Source organism: Gossypium arboreum, chromosome 8, assembly GCF_025698485.1.
Source record: "Gossypium arboreum isolate Shixiya-1 chromosome 8, ASM2569848v2, whole genome shotgun sequence".
In the NCBI taxonomy this organism is placed as follows: domain Eukaryota; kingdom Viridiplantae; phylum Streptophyta; class Magnoliopsida; order Malvales; family Malvaceae; genus Gossypium; species Gossypium arboreum.
This window is the reverse complement of record NC_069077.1, coordinates 139,653,447-139,676,215: the sequence shown is the minus strand read 5'-3', so window position 1 is coordinate 139,676,215 and position 22,769 is coordinate 139,653,447. Positions and strand designations below refer to the sequence as shown.

Below are 22,769 nucleotides of genomic sequence, written 5' to 3'. Positions count from 1 at the left end.
AGCCGAGTAACTTTCCGGACCTAGCTCCGAAGGTGCATTTTGATGGATTGAGCTTTAATTGGAATTTTCTCAACCTCAGGAACAATTTCCTCAACACTCTCACATGCTCCTCTTCAGTTCGGGATTTTGCAATCATGTCATCAACGTAGACCTCAATTTCCTTGTGCATCATGTCATGGAACAAGGTTACCATGGTTCTTTGGTATGTGGCTCCTGCATTTTTCAACCTGAAGGGCATCACCTTGTAGCAAAACGTTCCCCATAAAGTTATAAATATGGTTTTTTCCATGTCCTCATGATGCATCTTGATCTGATTGTACCCGGAGAACCCATCCATGAAGGAGAACAGCGAATAGCCTGCCGTATTAACTACTAGAGTGTCTATGTGAGGCAATGGAAAGTTATCCTTTCAGCTGGCCTTATTTAAATCTCTGTAATCTACACACATCCGAACTTTCCCATCTTTCTTAGGGACAGGGACGACGTTGGCCACCCATTCTTAATAATTGACCACCTGTAGGAATCCAGCATTAAACTACCTCTTGACTTCTTCCTTTATTTTCAATACTACATCAGGTCTCATACTTCGGAGCTTCTGCTGAACTGGCTTGTACTCCTTTTTTGTAAGGACACGATGCACTGCGATATCAGTACTTAGACTAGGCATATCCTAGTATGACCATGCAAAGACGTCCTTGAATTCTTGCAACAGCTCAATGAGGTTCTGTCTTGTTTTCTCGTTAACGCAAGTGCCAATTTTAACTTCCCTCCCCTTTTCCAGGGCCACAATCTCAGCAGTCTCTTTGTGTGGCAGGATCTGCTCCTCTTATCACTCCACCATCTTTAACAAATCGGGAGATAAACCACAATCCTCGTCCTCTTCAAAATCCTGAAATCCCTCAAGGCACATGTCTCGCTTGAAAGGAAATTTCGGGCTCGTATCAGCATTACTCATGACGTTGACATCCAGGGGCCTATTATGAGTATAAGAGAATACCCAAAGAAAACGAAATGAATAATTCATTTGTATGGTATGATTGCGTATGAAATTAAAAGGAAGAAAGAATAATTGCTCGAACTGATATGTGAAAATGTATTTTTTATTGAAAATAATAATGTTTGAACATGAGCCTATTTTACAAAAGATTCTTATTATCCCTAGGCTAGAAGACAACAAGTGGGTTTTGAATATTACCCAGTGTTAGCTCTAAAGATTACAGGAATTTCTTCCACAGCCCAGTTATTCAAAACACTCCCAGGCTCATATGGGCAAATGCCCGATAAATTCCTTTCCATTGCTTCCTCTTCAAACGTAGCGTTGATGTTCCAAATTTTCAACAAATCCTCGACCATTTCTTCTTTTATCCTCTCCTGTGCAGAATGAATAAACCCTCCAGATACAAATGTTTGGGAAATGTAGAGGAAGCTCATCGGTTCCCACCTGACTTCTGTCCCACTCAATCTCGCTCTCCGCTGTTCTTGTTTCCTTTCAAAATCCTTCTTCACTTGGCTTGCATCTGGCCTGAATCCCAAATCGAAGCGATCCCACTTGCTAACCGAGACTGGTACTCTAACTTGTCCATGGAGGTGCCTCTCGAATCCTCTGTCAGGTAACGCCCCTTTCCCAACTGTCAGCTGCAGGCTCATTTTCGTAGCCTTTGATATCTTAGGTATTGGAATCCTGCTTCCTTTAGCTATAAACGTTGCGTTTACAAACTCTAATGATCGAAATGAACATTCAACCGCTTCGTTGTCATTCTCTACGTAGGGTGCATCATTGGTAACTGACGCAATAATATCCTCCTCTGCATTTATTGTTATTAGCCAACCCTCAGTAACCATCTTTAGCTTCTAGTGCAGCCAGGATGGCACTGCCCCAGCTGAGTGAATCCAAGGTCTTCCTAATAGATAGTTATAGGAAGTCTTAATATCCATCACGAGGAAATTTACCTCGTTCGCGTTTGGGCCAATCTGAAGAGGTACCTCTATCATTCCCATTACTTTCCTTTCTGTGCCATCAAATGCTCTTACTATGTTCTGATACGTCTTCATATGGGAACTATCTATAGGTAAACGGTTTAACATAGACCAAGGCAACACATTCAATGCGGACCCATTATCAACTAGTACTCTGGGTAGCGTATACCCCTTGCAACCTGTAGTGATATGCAGAGCCTTAGTAGACCCCCTACCCCCTGGCGGTATCTCATCATCGCTGAAGGAGATGAAATTGTCAGCACTTATGTTGTCGACAAGACGATCCAATTTGTTAACTGAAATGTTATCCGCACCATAGGTTTCGTTCGACACTTTCATCAATGCGTTGCGGTAGACCTCCGAATTTAACAGCAGAGCCAATATTGATATGCGATCCGGTTGTTGGTGTAGTTGTTCCACAACACTATACTCGATGTGTCTTAGGAACTTCAAGAACTCATTGGCTTCATTTTCCATTACTGGCTCATTAAATAGTGGTTCTGATCTCTCTACTTCTTGCTTGAGCATGACGGGTTTCCCTTTTGCTGGTTCGGCTTCTGTGTTTAGTGTGTTAATCGAACCCTCATTCTCTGCAATTGCTATACTATAATTATAATTCCAAGGCACCTTATGGCTATCTTTATAAGGGAAAGCTATTGGCTTCTGGATTATAACTCTTGGTGTAACTCTTGCTTCTACTTCACTAATTCTGGGCTTCGAAATAATTATCACTGGACGGTTGCCTCTGCAGCCTTCTTCACTTGACTCTCCTCCTAGAGAGCATACATCCACTTCTTCAATAGACTCGAGGAACTTCAATTTCTTATTATCTATTAAACCCTGCACTAAGGCCTTGAACTCAATACAATTCTGGATCTCGTGATCTTTCTCATGATGGAACTCACAGTAGTTCCATGTATCTTGGATTTTATCCCCCAACCCCTGCGGGACTAAACCTTTCTTCTACATTTCCTTCCAAACTAACTTCATTGGGGTTCTCACCTCCGCGATATTCAGCTTGACTTTCTTCCCCATATTCTCAATTATCGCGTATACCCCTTTATCAGTATGACTGGGCAACGGATTTCCCGTACCAGGTGTATCATCGAATTTTACAACACCTGCTTTGATAAGCTTTTCTATGCACCTTTTGAATGAGGTACAGTTTTCTATCGAGTGCCCCGTAATCCCTGCATGGTATTCGCACTGATCATTTGCATCATACCATTTAAGGTATGGGGGTTGTAACGGTTCTAAGTGGAAAGGGGCCATTACATGTGTATCGAACAGCTTTTTGTACAACTCTCTATATGTCACTGATATAGGAGTGAACTGGAACCTCTCTATATTCTGCCTTGTGTTAAACTCTCGCCTTGGTGTAGCCTGCTGGCCTGTGACTATCGTTCTTGATTGATTAACGGTGACAGGTTTTAAATAGCCTAAGCTCACGTTGCTTACCTCGTTTTCCTTTTTCTTCGGGGCTGACTTTTTCATGCTTTCCCCCGTTTCTAACTTCCCGCACCTTATTACATTTTCTATCATTTTGCCAGACATTACTATATCAGCGAAACTCTTAGTTGATCTCCCCAACGTATGATTAAAGAAATGTGCCTTCAAGGTATTAATAAACAGCATAGTCATTTCTTTTTCCAGCAGTGGTAGTTGGACTTACGTAGTGACTTCCCTCCACCTCTGAGCGTATTTCCTGAAGCTTTCACCTGAACTTTTCTTCATGTTCTATATTGTAATCCTATCAGGTGCTATATCAGTCATATGGCCATACTGTTTCATGAATGCCTGCGCCAAATCTTTCTATGATTTGACCTGAGCACGGCTCAACTGATTGTACCATTTGGCTGCGGCTCCGGTCAAACTATCCTGAAAATAGTGAATCAGCAAATGGTCATTGTTGATATATCCCGTCATTCTCCGGCAGAACATCGTAATGTGAGCCTCAGGGCAACTGGTTCCATTATATCTTTCAAATTCTGGCATCTTGAACTTCGGCAGAAGTACTAAGTCTGGGACCAAACTGAATTCCTTTGCGTCAACTCCGCAATAATGATCAACACTCTCTAGCTCCTTGAACTTCTCCTCTATCCATTTGCATCTATCCTGGAGCTGCTTTGGGAGCTCCTCCCTTACTTTTTCCCCTTCGACCTCATTGAAGTCAGGGATCGTGGGATTTGCCATATTGTCTCCAAGGTTAGAGTACGAGCCCGTTGGAAAGTTTACCGGTGCCAAAGTACTGGCTTGATACAGAGGTTTAACATTAACAGACACCCTTGGTGGCTGTGTTTGAATGTTTACTGGGGCAAAGCTTGTAGGATAAGCAGAGTCATCGTTGTCATTCCCAGTATCACCCATAGGGCTTTTTCCTTTGTCAGACCCTCCCTTCAGCAGCTGTGTCAGCTGGCTCATCATGTTGTTCTGTGACTCCAACATGTTTTTCTGGGACTGCAGCATTTGATCCCTCATCTCCTACTGGATCCTAGCCAGCTGTTCTTGCATCTGAGCTTGCAGTTGCTCCTGCATCTCCTTTTGCATTTGTTCTAATTTCTCTAACCTCTGATCTATATCCCTTGTTTTCCTCCGTGTATAGTAGCGATGTTCCAGGGTAACTAGATAAATTATCACTAATTAATAGGGTTCTTCTATGTAACTTAATGTTTATGATGCTATGCAATGCAAATGCATGACATGAATGCAAAAAGGTGTCAATCTGATTCAATTTTATTTAGAATAACTTTACTAAAAGATAAAATCCTTTACATAAAAAATAGACTACATATACGGCCTAGCCCTTATGCCCAGAGCTCTAACTTTTTTAAGAAGTTCAGCCAGCTCTTGGCCTCGGTTCGATACTGACTCATATTTTACACTTAATACATCAGCTTGGACTGCCAGGATTTGTAAATGTTTCGCCACTTCTCGAATCTGAACTATAGCTTCTCCCATGAGGTGATCTCTATCTCGAACCTTATTTTGAGACCGGTGAAGTTGTTCCTCCAGTTGCTCACTATTTGCTTCCAGTGATTCAATTCGGTGTTCACAATCCTGTAGCGCAGCCCTAAGTTCTTTTATCTTCCCCTTCAGATTCTCGATCTCACTTAAGCTAGCCTTTAATTCCATTACAGAGTTGCGACTACGATGCTGATGCAATGTCTTTTCTAACTCTGTTATTCGAGCTCTTAACGTCACATTTTTGCTTTGGCTCTCTGATATAGTTCTTTTTAATGGTTCCTCTCATGCTCGAGCATCACAGAACCTCCTCTTCTATTGATCAGCCTTAGACTTTTCTTCTTGGATTTCTTGTTGCCATTGCTTCGATTTTTTTCCCAACCTGACAGTTTTCATCGACATATTCAGCTCCTTGTAATTTTTCTTCAAACTATCCAAGTCTTCTTCAGCTTTTCTTTTCCCCTTTATCAATTTCTCAGCGTCTAATTTCTGGACATCAATGTCCAATTTTAGATATATCTTCTCCTCTTCGAGTTGCTCTATCTTTTTCCCTAACTCTGAACTTCTCTTCTCAAAATCCTGTTTTATAATTTTCAATTCGGAGGGAACTACCCGCAGATACTCCTCTATCGGTTGAGCACCCTCTAAACTCGACCCAGGGATATTGTCGTTAACTCGTCTACTCAACCATCCATCATACTCAGGGGTCGTCATCGGATCTGCAGCCAACCTTTTCATTCGACGAGTCTGATTCCAAGCATTAGAAATCTCTTTAACCCTTTTTTTGTAATCTTCCTTATACGAAAATTCGCATTGAGCAAGCCCATGGGTTACCGGTATGAACTGTCTTGCTGCATATTACCTAAGCACGAGCAATGGAGCATATCCAATGGCTCCCCAGATCCCAAGCAAAGGGACCCAATCGAAACTCCCACATCGAAAAAGAATTTTGTTAGGCATCCACCAATGTGCTTTCCACTCAATGTCCTCTCCCTGGAGATTCCGCAGGAGTACGATCCAGTTTTCTTCCGATATGTCATCTCTTCTGGGTGTAGCTGCTATCTCCTTTAATGGGGAATAATTCCCAAAGAAAGCTCGATAATGACCTTTGTTTATCTTCCAAAAATGACTGTGAAACCATATTAACAATAACTGTGCACACCCTATAAATCTGCCCTCGCCGGTCCTTCTACACGCGTTCAAGGACCTGAATGTCTCAGCTAAAATTGCAGGAACTGGTGTGACTCCCTTATCAAGTCGGTCGAATAGATCCGTGACCGCCTCATCAACATATCCCAATGCCCTAGGGAAGAGCATCAACCCGTAGATGCTCAAGGCGAAGAAGTTTACTTTCTTCTTTATATCAAGATGTGTTAGGGTCAAATCTCGCAAATTCTTCCATGGGATGCACTTACACTCCCCTTTCTGCTTGATCCTTACCGTAACCCACTGTTCGCTCATTCTAGTAATATTCATTAGCTTTTTCGAAAACGCCGGAACATAAGCAGCTCTCGAATAGGCCTTATCGACTTGTACCTTTGAACAATTTAATAAAGTCGTATACTCCTCTACCGTGGGTACTAAATCCACCCTCCCAAACGTGAAGCAGCTATATGCAGGGTTCCAATACTGAGCAAGGGCCCGGAACAAGTGTTCGTCTATTTTGATAATAAGTAGGTATGGTAGATCTCCATAGTTGCAGTAGAATAATTGTTTAGCCTCATCATCCCACTGATCCCATATCTCCTTCAATTCCTGATGATTATTTTGAGTCACGCTAATGTGAATATAATCCCATAACTCATATTTGTATCCCTTGGCTAGGCTGTCTCCCTTCTTTAATTGTGTTATCTCTGACCATTTACGGACATCCGCATTATTTTCTACCTTATCAAGGAATTTGTCCCCCATGACGAGCTTTCTAATTCAGAAAATTAAACACGAATTGACACCTTTCAAATATGGAATGACATGCAAATATGGCAAAACAAAACACAGCAAGTTAGTATCATATATCAGAAACATAACTCAAAGTAAAGAAAATAGAAACAAGCACCTATTGGGGGTAATCACTAGGGTTTAGCGTAGTTCTTCCAAAGGTGGGCCCTTAGGGTTCCTCTATATGTGGTTTGGTTCTAGAGTTGAGGTACCTAAACCAGCAGATTCCTCGATCCTTACCCATTATAGGCTCATATAGACCGAGTTCAGTTCAGGGGGATACATTTCCCTATGGCTGCACGGAGGTGAAAACCTCACGAAGACATAGGTACGGATGTATCCCGAAAGTGATCCACTATCCTGCACGGAGGTGAAAACCTCACGAAGGAAATAGCTTCTCACTCCCACTTAAGAGGTGTGACCACAACGGTCATACAATGCCATGACAGAAGATATAAAAGAACTTTGAAAAAAAAATGCCGAAAAACATAACACCAAACAGATGAAATGCAATAAGAGGATCGTAGACTCCAAACCACATTCAACTTTCGAAAAAAGACAAAAAGTAATCAAATCGCGGCTTAACTCTCTTATAGGTCACTAGCGGAGTCGCCAAGCTGTCGAAACTATTTTTAAATTTTGAAAAACGGGGATCGACTTTAAAAATATGAATGGAATCGCCACCAATCCTTTTTGAGGTGTGATTGGGCCACCCTAAAATTGATCATTTTAATAAAACATTTGGCCTTATTAAAACAATGATTTTTGGTCTGCGAAATTTAAGAAAACGGGCTCGGGAGTCAGTTACGTACGAGGAAGAGTTAGCACCCTCGCAACGCCCAAAAATTGGTACCTTATTTGATTGGTTAATATCTTGATGTCGAAACTTAAAAAGATTTTAGAGTACGATCTTCTTACTTACAAAAAAACATAAATTGGATAAAATGTAAAAACCCACTCATTTCGAAGGAGAAATATGCCATACACAGTAAGTTAAGGTCTAACATTCCAGACCTTCGGAACTAAGTTAGTCTTTGATTTTTTAAAAGTCATGTATGAAGGTTCAAGAGAAGGGTATTTGGTCATTCGGGACTCATGAAAAATTAGAACTCAATATGTTAGAGCTCAATCTTTCAAAACTCCCAAGTGCCAGGTATGGCCTTGATTTTAGAAATCCCTACCCTCAAAATCGCAATGCCACACCCAGTAAGTTAGGGTGCAACATCCTAAATTTCAAGAATAGGTTTTTATTTGAACTTCATACAATTAGATTTAAGAAGGGTACTCGGTTATTTAGGTTTAACGAGGAAAATTAGAACCCAGTAAGTTAGGGCACAATCTTCCCAAAGATCCTAAATATCGAACATTGCCTTTATTTTGAAAACAATCGAGGATAAATCTTTAAATAAAATGAATTTGGGCGGTTGAAACTTAACAAAAAAAATGATAACATGCAATATGAAAATAGCAATATAATAACCCTAATAGCATATATTAATAACTAAAATATAGCAAGCATAAAGAAAATTAAGAACAGTAGTAATAACAGTAGTGATGAATGTAATAACATGATAAATACAACAATGATTAAAAAAAATGCATAATGGAAAGGAAGATAATAAGCCAATGATGATGTTAGATATAGTGATGAAAGTAAAATAAAGATAATAATTATAGTAAATTAGTAGTTGTGCAAAATAATAAATAATAATAGTTTAGTATAAAAATAGTGACAGATAAGAACAATGGTATATATAAAAATAAATAAATAAAAATATTATAATAGATCTATTGATAATTATATTTGAAAAAAAAACTTTAGTGAAAAACAAATATAAAAAGTTATAAATAATAATAATAAAGTAGTAGTAGTAAATAGTAAAATAAATAAAGTATAACAAGCAAAATATAGTAAGTATAACAATCTATATTTAAAATTATTAACCTTTAATAATATATATAAATATATATATAAAAAATATTTAAGACAAAGAGTACAAAAATGATTTTTAAAAAATTAATATAACAAATAATATAATAAATATAATAAAATTTATACATAAAATAATTAGTTTTACTTTTAAAATATACATATATAATAAGCATATAACAAATATGTAAATAAGTAAATAATATAATAATGTGAAACATAACTCAAATTGATTAAGTTAAATAAAAATAATATAAAACAATTTTTTAAAAAATAATAATATAATAAGTATAATAGGTAATAGAATAAAAATAGTATAATAAATAGTGGGATAGAAAAATTAAAAAATAGTAGGATATAATAAAATAAAAATAATAAATATTACAAACAAAAATAATTTATTTTATGTTAAAAGTATTTAAATAATCAAAATGGGCTTAATTCAAATTAAAATGGGAGTTTTTGGGCCAAAATAGGAATTAAAAAAGGTTAGGGGGACCACGTTGGACGCTCATGTGAACTAGGGGGACCAAAAATGGAAAATTCCCTTTTGCCCAATGTACAGCATTTAATACAGGACTAAAACGAAGAGGCGCGCAAATATTTGGGGCCAATTTTTAAAAAAATAAAAAAATAGCATAAAAGGACTCAATCTAGTGGCCACACGCAAACGGGGGACTAGGCGCGCCATAAGCCCAAAAAAATTAAGTGGTCCACTCTTTTTGTAATTAAAACCAAAAAAGTTGGTTGTCTGCCATTAACATTAAAATTAAAAAAAAACCCCATTTCTTTAATCCCATTCTGCTGAATTCAAAAAAGAAAACCAAGGGGTTTAGCCCCCTTTCTCCTTCTGTTAGGGCGCAGCGCCCATCATCGCAGCGCTTCCCCTCCCCTGAGCGCTCATCAGCGACCGTCGGAAACCAGGTAAGGCCCTCCTAAAATCTTTTTATTTTTTTAAACTCTGTTTTTCAAAAATACAAGATAAATCCACAAAAGGCTCTAAAGATTAAAAAACTAAAAGAAAAGATTGTAACCACCTTATTCTATTCGGATGTATGAAAGCTTTTACCCAAAACTTGCTGTTTTCATATATTTCTCTCTGATTTTTGTAGTAAAAAAAAACGACCCCTTTACATTGTTTAGAATGGCTTTTATAGCCTAGAAAAACAAATAAAATCTTCTATTGGTTGCTATCTGTTTGCTTCCTGTTACAGGTGTTGTTGCGGATATCTCGGAAGCACGAGGCGTGACAAAGAGGGACTGCTGGTAGCGCATGTCTCGGAGGTGCGGTGGATGGTGGAGTGGGACGCTGGTGAGAGGCGTGCAGCGTGAGGGCTCAAGCAACAACTTTAGGTTTCTGTTTGTTTGGCCCTTGTTTGGGTTTATTTTTGGGCCTGTGTTTTAGATGTAAATGGGTCTTGGGTTTGTGAGATTTGGGCCTGGGCATAAATTTGGTCCTACAAATATGTTTAAGCATTTGATGCCTACGGGCTTTGTATATCGATAGCTTGGTGTGGTGTAGTTCACCCACGTGTCCAAGTCCGTTTTATTAAGGTTCCACTGAATGAAACATTGAAATTAAAATTTGAAACGGAAAAATGAAAATTAACCAGATTTGATATGCTGAAAAAGTATGTGCGTAGATTAATGACATAATGAAAGTATATGAAAATGTGATGAACCTTTGTGAAATGGTGCAAATTGGTAATGTTTGAGTTATGTTTGTCATGTTTAATGCATATGAATACTTATGATTCTTATGTTCACTTTGTTGTGACATTTAGTGACATGTGCTAGCTAAATGTATGTCTAACTTTTGGTAGATTACATGCTCACCTATGAGCAAGGTAAGTGTTGTAATTTTCATTTGAATTTACTAAGCATTGAATGCATACTTATGGCTGTTTTCCTTACATGTAGATCCCCAACTTATGGAACTCACCAAACCGGATCACCGTGGATATCACACTATCATCAAGATGATAGGAATATGTTCATTTTGGTCCTAACATTGTGGCATGTATATAGGGTCATTGTGTTATGTAAACAATCATCCTAATGTGAATGTCAATGTTGTACCTGTAGCTAAGGTTGTGTTTGCATGTTAAGCTTGATATATGGTCTAGTTTGTGCCTAGTTTGATTATGCCAATGCCACTTGGATCTTGAATTCAAATTTTACCTAAGCCTTATGCGTTTAAGTTGAAAAATGTGGTAACTTGGCTTGTTATGATTAGTAAATAGCTTGGATATGTCTAGACTTTGATCATGAGTTTCGTTGCCATTATATTATAGGTTACAAAATTTGCATATTATGGTAAATGATAAATTGAAGAAAAAGGGATATAATGTTGCCTACAAAGTCGTAACACCACCTTTTAACATTGTGGCTTTCCCTATTTGAGGTCACAACGTCGACTCACTGTTTTCAATACCGCGACATTACACCTCGGTGTCGCAACGCCAACTCAGTAAAGTTTGAGAAATTTACATTTTGGTTTTTAAGTTGTGTCACCAACCTACTATTTTGGAAGTCGCGACATTGCACCCCTGATGTCGTGATGCTAGTTCGAAACATTTTGAAACTTTAAATTTTAATTCTCAAATAGTCTCGAGTTATCAAAAGAGCTTTTGTAATCTCGTACAAACCCCATATCAAATTATATTTTATGATATAATGATGTAATGATCATGTTAATGAATATAAAGTGTTGAATTGATAAAAATTATGTTGTAATTAATTGTAGTTGCCTCAATAATAAATATGACATCCTGTAGCTCGGACTCACTGGTCGAGTTGAGCAAGAGATATTACATGTTTGGTATAGTAAAAAAAATCGGGTTTACCGAGGCCAAAATCAAAATTGTTGGTGCTTATTTAAGCCTTAAAATCTGTGTAATAAAAACTAATTGAATTTCTTTTCAGGGAAATTTTTCAAATTTAGATAAGCTTCATCATATTAATCTAAATTTATTAGGTTGTAATATATTATTTTTAACTTAATAATTTTTATTCGTTTTACAGGCTTTAGTGTTATTATAAAAGAAGATTTATACGTATGAACTTTAAATTTGTTATAAAATATGTAAATTGTAATTATATTTTTATTATATTATATATTTTATTTGGTAGTTCAATTGTGTAGGATTTTTTTTAAATTTAAGCAAATTTCTGTAATATGTTGGATATATTTGTAATTACTATAATGAATTAGATATTAATAATATTTTTATGAGTGAGATTTAAATTTTTTACTTGTAATTAGTTTGTTTACTTAGTTGTAAATAGTTAATTTTATTAGTAATATGTTTAATTTAAATATAAATATAATATTTGTCGTGAAAATTGTTTAATAGAAATATTTTATTATAAGTTTTAATGCTTATAATATTAGTAACATGTATACTGTTTTCATGCTCTTAATGGTTTGATACGTAGATGTCCGACAAGATTGATTTGATGCGGGATCAAGCTAAAGAACCCATTCTAAGAGAGATTTAGACGGGTTATACTCACCAACTGACTAAATGGCTCTGTTAAGATAGAACCATCGAAAGCGTTGTAAGCAAGGTTGAGTCGTCGGAGTCCATGAAAGTGGAACAGACTGCTGGTTGTTCTCAAGAAGAGGGCCATCGAGGTAGTTGTAGCTCAAGTTAAGCAAGACGTATCTTTTAATGAGATATCATTTTACATAAAAATTATTTCTCGATTTGAACTATCAATTAGTGGATATATTCTAGAGTTCTAATAATGTTGTCGGTGTTCGAAGATTGAACCAAAACTCTTAATATTAGAAGTTGAAATCTACCACACATAATATTCATTTATGGTTCCCTCAAAGGTTGTTTTACCACTAATATAGTCATGTGCATCTTGTTCGTAATAAACATTTAAATGAGAGACTCCACCTCTACTTGTTAAAACGACATGATTTTTTATGTTTATACAAGTAAAGTTTTTTTAATGTTTTCATTGCTTTTTTTTTAGCCATTTAAACAATAAACAGTGAACTTCATTAAGAGTATTTAAACTTATCCTTTATACGCAATGGACCGTACTAGTTTCAACAAAGCTATTTTTTAAAATGAGTTTTGCTCGTACATTACGAACACATAATGGTAACTTGTTTTAACCTATTGAACTTTAAAGTTAGAGGTTTTACTAATTAAATGTTAGGTTACCGGTGTCTAATAATAAGGTTGAAACTAATCCTAATTGTAGTACTATTAAACAAAAAAAAAATATTTTCTCACATTCATTATCATAAATTAGCGATTAAACCGCTAATATATAATCAATTCATAACCTAACATGTCCAAATGTCTATTTTACAATATATTTTTTTGGACATTGTTTCCTTTTTCTAGGAAATAATCAGCATCGGTTGTGGTCACAACTCATTCTCATTAATATAATTTTAATTATTCAATTTTAATAACTTCAATCCAACTTGAAGTTGGATATAAGTGAATAAAGAAGACAATTACATTAATTTTTTAAGATTAAAAACAAACTTAGAGAATTTTTGAATTTGTTCTTAAGAAAGCAACACATCCACCATGTGCAAAATGTACATTCTTTTACTAAAGAATGTTTAAATAAAAATTCAAGATATCATATATCAATATTCTCTTTTGTGTATCTTTTCACTATTTGATGGATTCTTAAAATTATTTCCACATAATTAGGAGGCCTCCAACTATCCACCTTTAGTAAAGTATTGCTAGCATAGCAATCATTTGATATCTTTAAATTTTACTTTTTTTTTTTTAAAGCTTTAGAACTTTTGATCAACTCAATACGAAAGTGTATAAATTTAATAATATATCAAATATAGTAACCATGCGAAAGAAAGGATAATATTACTTGTAACAAACATAACTACACAACACCCACAAATACAAATTTAGAAATTTTGATCAACACAAAAACACTAATATCATTTGTTAAATTCACAACAACCCCACTTATTTATTCAAATCATTCCCAAGGAACTAAAATGATGAATCTTTCCATCCAATTCAATCTTGAATTCCAATGCCACTATCACAAATTACAAAAAAATAAAATAAAAAAAAGTTTTAACTTAAATATTAGATTAAGAAAGATGAAACTTATGAGATAATTGTTAGAAAAGAAACTCACCTAAGCAAGATGTTGGACGCAGAGCTAGTTTCTTCTTCCTTTGTTTCTTCGTACCCACTTCGTGAAATTGTATTGCCAGTCTCTCTCCACCTTTCTAACAAACCACCATGGTCTTCCAGTCGTGAATACAATGTAACCCAGGCTCAGTCCTATCACTACTCCACTTCCATACCCCATCATTACAACTTGCCAAAAGAAGGGTATCTTAGAACCTTCATGTTCCACCACCAATGGTGAAGGCGGGTCGGGCCCCTGATGGTTGATGCACTGCTTGGATAATGGTAATCCACACAATCCCAAGTTACCGTTGTAGGAATCATTATCAAATGTATCGAATTGATTCCCATAAGGAATTGGTCCAACAAAATTGTTGTTTGAAAGATTCAATACTTCAAGAAATGTCAGATTCGTCATTTGAGAAGGAATCCCGCCATTGAGCTTGTTTGATGAAAGATCCAATGATTCAAGTGCTACCAAATTTCCAAACGATGCTGGGATAGGACCAGTGAAATTGTTGTGAGAGAAATTGAGCATTTGCAGGGAAATAAGTTGCCCAACATCCTCAGGAATTTCTCCGAAGAATTGGTTGTTTGACAAGTCCATAGATATGAAAATGTCCCAGGTCTTTCTCAATTCTATCTCCAATCTTTTCGTTGTTACATTCACAGGAATTTCATAAATAAAACTGTCTTTTATCATTCCAAATAGATATGAATTTGAGGAGGTTAACCACTTTCTAGGTTTATCTTTCATTGCTCTCAAATTTCGTAAGAGTTTCGTGGACAATGTGCCAGTGAACTCATTTGCAGAGAGATCAATTATTCGCAATGCAGAGAAGTCAGACGAAGCTATGGAATGAGGCAGCGATCCATAAAATCTATTAAATCTCAGGATAAGAACTTGCAGACTTGAAATCGAAGCTAACCAATGGGGAAATCTATCCATTAACTTGTTGTTCCCTAAATTTAAAAGTTCCAATGAAGTAGAATTAGCCAAAGATGATGGTACTAATCCTTCCAATCGATTGTCATTAAGTAAAAGACGCCTCAAACGATTATTCACAAAAGAATTAGGGATCTTGCCAATGAAGTTGTTCATTTGCAAATCTAAGATCTCGAGATGGCTTAAATTTTCAAGACAATCAGGAATAATTCCACTCAAGCTGTTTTCGGACAAGTCGAGAAGAACAAGTGAACTCAAATTGCAAATAGAAGCAGGGAAGTTTCCTGTCAATTTATTCTCTGAAATGATGAAAAATTCCAACCCCCTTAAAATTGGAATTTGAGGATTCAAGCAAGTTGAGAGAATTGGTCCTTGAAGCAAGTTGGAATGAAGGTTCAGATATCGCAAATTGTTTCCCGGAAATTGCTCCAAAGCAGTCAAAAAGTTATGAGAAAGATCTAACCATATCAATACTTCCCACCCTTCAGCTTCCCATTTGGAAATTCCACCAGAAATCATGTTATTGGAAAGATCTAAACTTTTCAAGTTCGATGTTCGAAAGAAATTCGGGAACTGCCTTACGCTACAACCAGAGAAGTTTACACTTTCAAGCCGGGGGAAAGAATAGTTCACATCATTGCCGCTTGTGCTTAATGATAATAAACTATTACTTGAAACATAAAGAAATTCAAGACTCGTGAGTTTTGAAAGCATATCTGACTTGATCACACCACTCAAGTTGTTTGATGACAAATCAAGTGAAGTAAGGCTCACAAGATCACAATTGAAATCTGGTATTGGACCACTCAAGTTGTTTGATGACAAATCAAGTGAAGTAAGGTTCACAAGATCACAATTGAAATCTGGCAATGGACCACTCAACTTATTTGATGACAAATTAAGTGAATGAAGGTTCACAAGATCAAAAATAGAACCCGGTATTGGACCACTCAAGTTGTTTGATGACAAATCAAGTGAAATAAGGTTCACAAGATCAAAAATGGAATACGGTATTGAACCACCAATGTTATTATACCTCAAATGAACAAATTGGATGGAACTAAGCTTCTGAATTCGATCAATCGGACCAACTAGTTTGTTACAACTGAGGTCCAACTCTAGAAGAGATGGCAGAGCAAACAGCCAAGATGGTACTCCACCACTTATAGAGTTATTATATAACAAAAGTTCTTCTAGAAATTGAAGCTCACTAACATGATTTGGCAAGGGACCTTCCAAGTGATTATTTATCAAATCCAAACGGGTAATTTTTGTGAGGTTGAAGATAGTTATTGGAAGTGGACCACTAAAATTGCATGAAGAAAAGCTCAAAGAAGTTAATGTTCTAAGGTTTCCAAAAACATCTGGAATCTGTCCTTCAAGCGAATTTCCTTTTAAATCAACGGAAATGATTTGAGTGAGATTTCCAAATGATGCTGGAATTGACCCCCTAAAACCACAATGGGAAAGGTCCAACAACTCAAGGCCACTACTCCAGCTTGTGTTAGGGAGATAACCTGTGAGATTTTCATTCATACTTAAATCTAAAACTTTGAGGTTTGGAAGCTGAAAAACTTGAGTTGGGAATTCCCCAAGTAAATTACACCTACTGAGACTCAAATGTTCAAGTGATGAAGACAAGTTTAGAAAGGAAGTGAGTGCAACATCAGACATATCTGCATGGTCAAGCACAAGGTTTCTTAATTTGGTCAAGTTTCTTGCCAGCATGTCAAAACCTTGGCCATCAAATCTTAATTCGAAACTGTAAAAGGAAAGGTCAAGTGAAACCAAACTTGCTAGGAGATTGGTTTGATGCGGGATCAAGCCATAGAAGCCATTATAAGAGAGATTAAGATGGGTTAAACTCACCAACTGGCTAAATAAATTTGATGAGATGGTGCCATAGAAAAAGTTATCAGCAAGGTTGAGTCGTTGGAGTCCATGAAAGTGAAACAAGCTGCTAGTGTTCTCAAGAAGAGAGCCCCCGAGTCTGTTGAAGCTCAAATCAAGCCATTGGAGGTTTTGAAGTTGAAAAAGGCTGTTGTTTGCGAAGAGAGAACCAACAAGACAACTGTGACTAAGATCGATACCGATTACATGACCTGTCACGTTGTCGCATTCCACTCCCTCCCATGAACAACAATCGATGCTTTTGTTCCATGACTCTATGTCTATCTTGGGGTAAACATCTCCATCAAAATAATAATCACAATCAACAGAAATGGTGGTTTTAAAATGGAGCAAAGCATCTCTTTGATGTGGGAGACACAAATGAGAGGATGGAGGAGCAACAGAGGAAGACAAACTCCATGAAAGTTGCAAGATCACCAAAACCAGGCAAAGGGTTCCCATATATCTTTTTTCTTCAAAAGACAAACAAGTACAAAGTTAAGAAACAAAGGGATGTCTATCATAACAACAACCAAGTCCTTTTATAGAATTAGATTATTTACTTTAGTTAAAAATAATTTACCATATTTTAAATTACTTTTTACTTTTTTATTAATTTGATATTTAAAACTTGTGGTCTAATAATGTCTCTAGTTCTTGTACCCTTTGAATTTTTGAAATTTAGTCTCTATGGTTTTAATTCTAAGAATTTATCTTTTCAACTTATCGATTTAAAATTAAAGTCCAATTAATAATATTGTTAATTGGTTTAACATGTCTTATATTATCATTTATTAACTTATAACTTAATTAATGCTTCAGTTACTATCAATATTAATCATAACTACTTAACTATAGAGTCAACTTACTAATAATCTATTGACTTAATTGCAGTTTGTGTTGTACGACTTGAAAATTCGAGTTAAATCATTATCCTACTTTTTCTTTAATTATTAATAAAAAAATTAAGTAAATACTTCGTCTTTTTAATTCATTTTAGTTAACCATCACTTTAAAGACAACCAAGTAAAGTCTCTTAAAGTTGAGTTGGTTTACATGTTTGAAATTAGTGGTAATTGCATTAAATGGCGTATCTAAGGAGGTTGGTAGGGGCCTCGACCCCCTAAAATGGAATTTTTTTTATTTAAGTTCTTTAAAATTTTAAAATTTCAAATTAGTAAAGATAAAATTACACTTTGGTCATTCCTAAAAATAATAAAAATTGATTTAATCCTTTAAAAATTATAAAATATATAAATCATTCAAATGGTGAAATTGTATTTTTACTATCGTAAAATTATAATTTAATTTCAATCCCCTAAAAGAACTTTCTATCTTCACCCCTGATTGTATATGATTTTGAATTTATTTTATTGTTTGAGTCAAAAGAATTTATTTTATAAAATAAGTCAAGAGAATTGGCCATTAAAGCAAGTTGGAACAAATGTTGAGCATTTCCTAACTCTTTCCTGGAAATTGCTCCAAAATGGTAAAAAAAAAAAAAAAAAGCTATGCTGGCGGAAAGTTATGAATGTTGAATAAAAGTTTATGTATTTCAACTATCAAATCGATTAATGCTCTTAGGTTTAGCAGAATTAATAACATATGATACACATAACAATTTTTTTTTACAAGGAATTGAGTTATTCATTGTTTACTTATTCAAAAATAATTTTAAAATATTTTTATTTATTTGAAAAAATTTTGCTGGCGCCATAGTGGTACGTTAGTAATCAACACTGACATGGCGTTTGTTAACGGCCACATCAGTATTGTCATTAAATACTAACGGTCAACATCAGTCCAAGTAACTACTTAATCAGTTTTATTAGTTTAGGGGCTCAATTGGGAACAAAAAGTTAAAAGATGCCTAATTAATTTTTTTAAAGTTTGGGGCTTATTTTATCAATAAACCTTAATTTAATCATTATACTAAGACTCAACCAACAAATCATATCTACTTAAATCTCAAGTGGATGCATAAAATAATGAAAAGAAAAAAAGTGAAAACATCAATAATTATTTTGAAATTAAACAAGTCTTATTATACCACAAAAGTCACTTATTTAATATTTACTTGATATCCCATTTGAGAAGTTAAGACTTAATATTTACTCCATTTCCCATTTCACTGTTTACTTTTCATTTTGTACCCAAAAAGTCACTTATTTAACTCTTAATCTATTTTTATTTTTTCTGCTCTAATTTTTATTTTTTTAATTTCCTTGAATTAGACTATTTAATTTAGTTAACAATAATTTATTTTTAAAAATATTTTTATACATTTCTATTTATTTGATATTTAAAATTTTAGGTCTAATAGTTCTCTTTTCCCTACACTTTGGATTTTTAAAATTTTGTCCATTTACATTTAATTCCGTGAATCTAATCCCTTCACTTGTATGATTTAAAAATTAAAGTTTAATTGATAATAATGTTAATTTATTTTGATAAATTTGAATGTATATATATAATATGAACTCGATTTTAATTTTCAAACTAGACTTATAAATACTAAAATGCCACTTATTCAAATATAAAGAAAGCTTAGTATTATCAATTGACTTCTAATTTTCAAATTAAAAAAATAGAGGTAATAAATTTTAAATGTCCAAAAGTAAAAAAAAATGGGAGTAGAATTTTAATATGAATTTACAACATTATTTTTTTATTTAAGAAAGACTCATCATAATTTGTAAGTTGAATATATATATATATATATATATATATATAAATATAATTTAATCTTTTTAAGAGTATATATAAAATTTAATATTGTTTGGACTTATTTTGTAGTGAGAGTTTTAGCATTTATTATGTTGATTAGAAATTTATTATTATTAGTGTATTTTATAAGTAAACAACTGACTCGTGTGATTTATAAATTAAGTTTTTCAAGGGGAAAATTTAATGGAGAGAGACCTTGATCTTTTAAGTACAAAAGTGATGTTGTTAAATCAGGGTGTTAGAACTATTTTTGTACGATGTTGAAAGATAGTGAATTATCTTTTTGAGAAAGGCCTCGTAAGCATAGGAAACTTGAAATGCGTAAACATTAAAAATAAAAAGTATAATGTCTCTAATGAAAACATGTGAAATCGAATTTTGATCCGAAGCTAAGAATCGAAAAATATGTTTATCCCGAGTTCAAGGACTAAATTGATTAAAATATAAAATATATGTGAAATCGAAAAAGGGATTATTTAAGATCATGCATCTCGTGGCATTATTGTTGTGATCCATTGAATGACTATTATGTGTTATTATGTTATATTGATTGGTATAAATATATATTTGTATAGAACCAGAACAGGATAAAAGTGGAACTAGTAGAGGAAAAGCTAAATTTGCATAATAGGCCATCAGAAACCTACTCGTTTGTATTTTGAAAGGCAAGTTCTTATGGTTATTACTACTCTTCCTTGCTTAATAAGGTTTGATTGTGTTATTTCCATTTTTATTTATTTTTGAACATAATATGAAATGTTGATAAAAATTGGCATACATGAATAATAGATGAGATTGAATTGAATTGGATAATTTTAGTCCTAATATTGTGGCATGTACATAGGCTCATTGTAATGGCCTAAATTCAAGGTTATCGGAACAATGGTTTTGTAACCATAAATCCGATTTAAAGAGAAATTTATTTCAATATTTTTGCTTGAAAATTGATATGATAGGAAAATCGTATGAAAATATTGATAGAAAAATTTTACCAATTTAGTGATTAGATAGAAAAAGAAATTATTGAAGAAATTGGGTAAAAACAAGGTATCGAGACCTCTATCTCGTAAAACCGAGTCAAAAATAATTTTATAAATATTTATGAAATGTTATTAATGTGGTATTAAAATTTCGTTAGAAAATTTTAATGTTTGGGTAGTCAATTAAATGAAAAGGACTAAATTGTAATAGGTGTAAAAGTTGCTAGAGTGATTAAATAGCTTAAGAGTCTAATGAGAAAGGATTTAAAAGGAAATTAGACCCAAAATTTATTTGGGCTGGACGGCAAGGGTATGAAATCAGCAGAAAAATTGATAAATTAAGGGTAAAATTGGAATATTGCAAAATTAACTAAATAAAGCTAGGACTAAATAGGAAATATCTAGATTTCTCTTCATTTCTCTTCAATTCCAGCAGATAAAAACGCCATAGGAGGGTTCTATAAGCTTATATTTCATAATTTTTGTACCAAGTGAGTTAATCCTTGCCTTTTTCTTGTAATTTTTGTGTTTCTAAGACTTTTACAACTAGGTCCTACTATTAAATTCATTAGTTTTTGATTTCATGGATGAAATTGAAAGTCACTATGGTTGAGTTCTGTATGTTTATGATGAAATAGAATTAAATTAAAGCTTTAATTTGTTTATGAGATGATTTTATTAGATAATTTCAATAGAAATTGATTTTTGGGACCTAATTGTGAAAATGCTTGGAATTAAAGTCTATTGCTGAAATTCTGATTCCTAAAGGTTGTAAACTAGTTTAAGGTGATAGAATAAAATGTTAATTGAGAAAAATCAGCTCAATTGAGAGTCTAATTGAGTAGGGACGAAATTATCATTTATTAAAAGCTTAGGGGGAAAATGGTAATAAACAGCTTTGCACAAAAACAGTTTGGACAGCAGCAGTAGACTAACTTTGAAAAATCACCAAAAATTTTAGAAATCGAATTAGAAGATGAAAAAAATATGGAATTAAAGCTTATTGAGTCTAGTTTCTCATAGAAGAAATAGTGTAAGCAATGGATTTGTAAATTTTGAGATATAATGAATTTTGTGAGACAAGGTCAGAATGAATTCGGGTTCCCCTGTTCTGACTTTGAAAAATCATAAAAAATTTCAGAAAAACAATTATGTGTTAAATTTATATGTCTAGAATCCTTAATGAGTCTATTTTTAAGAGAAACAAACGAGAACATTATTTGAATTCTGTATGAAGAGATAATTAATTTTTAGTAAAGAAGGGTCAGAACTGTCAACAACAGAACAGGGGTGACTTTAAAGAATAAACTGTACTTATTGGCTAAACCAAAAATTCTGAAAATTTTATAGTAAAAATATATATGAGTCTAGTTTCAGGGAAAATTAACTGATCTTAATTTGGAATTCCGTAGCTCAAGTTATAAATAATTTAGTGACTATGACTCAAGTAGACAGCTTTGAATGAACTATAAATAATAGTTGAATTATAGAGAATGTTGCATATGAACATGAAATGTATTAAATTGATAATTAAATTTATTTATTTAGATCCGGAAGATTCAAATACAAAGCTAGATCGAGGAAAGGAAAAAGTTCAGGATTAGTAGATTTTTACTGTTTACAAACAAGTATCAAGGTAAGCTCATGTAACTTGAATTATATTCTTAAATGCTTGAGATTGTATGTTATTTATGTGAAAATGATTTGAATGTTCATTGTATGAAAATTTATGAAACATTGATATATTTGATAAAATGGGAAGAAATCCGGTTGAATGAAAGGAAAATTGATGGATCTCGAAAAGGAATTGACGGTAAAAGGATCTAGCCGGACGGTGATCCTATCTTGATATAGCCCTCCCGAAGAATATGTGTAAAATGGATTTAGCCCGGACGGGTAATCCGAATTAAGGTCTGAATTTAGCCTAGACTGGTAATTCAGATCCAAGCTCATTAAAGTAATTGTCGTTGCAAGAGATTTAGCCTGGACTGGTAATCCCGACAATACTCTATGAGTTTATATTGCAGTGGATTTAGCCTAGACTGGTAATCCCGCTGCAAGGTTGAGATTCGTGGGAGTGTGCTCTCTGAAATGGAAATGTGCGCACATGAATATGAATTGACGGATCTGGAAATGTATACTAAAAGTGTACCTCTGAAAATCCATCGAAATTCCGATAAATTCAACGGGATAAATATGGAAAAATAACAAGGAAATGGAAATCATGGTATTGACGAGCTCATCAATCATGGTATATATATATTATTGATACATTGAAA

At 34.2% G+C, this 22,769-nt stretch overlaps 2 protein-coding genes and 1 long non-coding RNA gene across 3 annotated transcripts; 1 reads left to right on the top strand and 2 right to left on the bottom strand.

Moving 5' to 3' along the window:
* Positions 1-5,796: 5,796 nt before the first annotated feature.
* Positions 5,797-6,849, bottom strand: LOC128296675 (uncharacterized). The gene has a single exon (XM_053032127.1). It carries the CDS (start codon positions 6,847-6,849, stop codon positions 5,797-5,799), a length of 1,053 nt encoding a protein of 350 aa, XP_052888087.1.
* A 2,633-nt stretch (positions 6,850-9,482) lies between these two features.
* LOC108468912 (uncharacterized) lies at positions 9,483-10,437 on the top strand. The gene is made up of 2 exons (XR_001869010.2): positions 9,483-9,730; positions 10,021-10,437. It is a non-coding gene; the product is annotated as an uncharacterized LOC108468912 (long non-coding RNA).
* A 3,176-nt stretch (positions 10,438-13,613) lies between these two features.
* Positions 13,614-17,298, bottom strand: LOC108469446 (receptor-like protein Cf-9). The gene is made up of 2 exons (XM_017770326.2): positions 13,952-17,298; positions 13,614-13,849 (listed from the first exon to the last, which is right to left on the bottom strand). The coding sequence occupies exon 1, from the start codon at positions 17,243-17,245 to the stop codon at positions 13,976-13,978; it is 3,270 nt and encodes a 1,089-aa protein (XP_017625815.2). The 5' UTR covers positions 17,246-17,298; the 3' UTR covers positions 13,614-13,849; positions 13,952-13,975.
* Between the last annotated feature and the right edge of the window lie 5,471 nt (positions 17,299-22,769).

Excerpts from the sequence above, each read along its gene's own strand:
- LOC128296675 (XM_053032127.1), bottom strand. The coding sequence starts at position 6,849 with ATGGGGGACAAATTCCTTGATAAGGTAGAAAATAATGCGGATGTCCGT.
- LOC108469446 (XM_017770326.2), bottom strand. The coding sequence starts at position 17,245 with ATGGGAACCCTTTGCCTGGTTTTGGTGATCTTGCAACTTTCATGGAGT.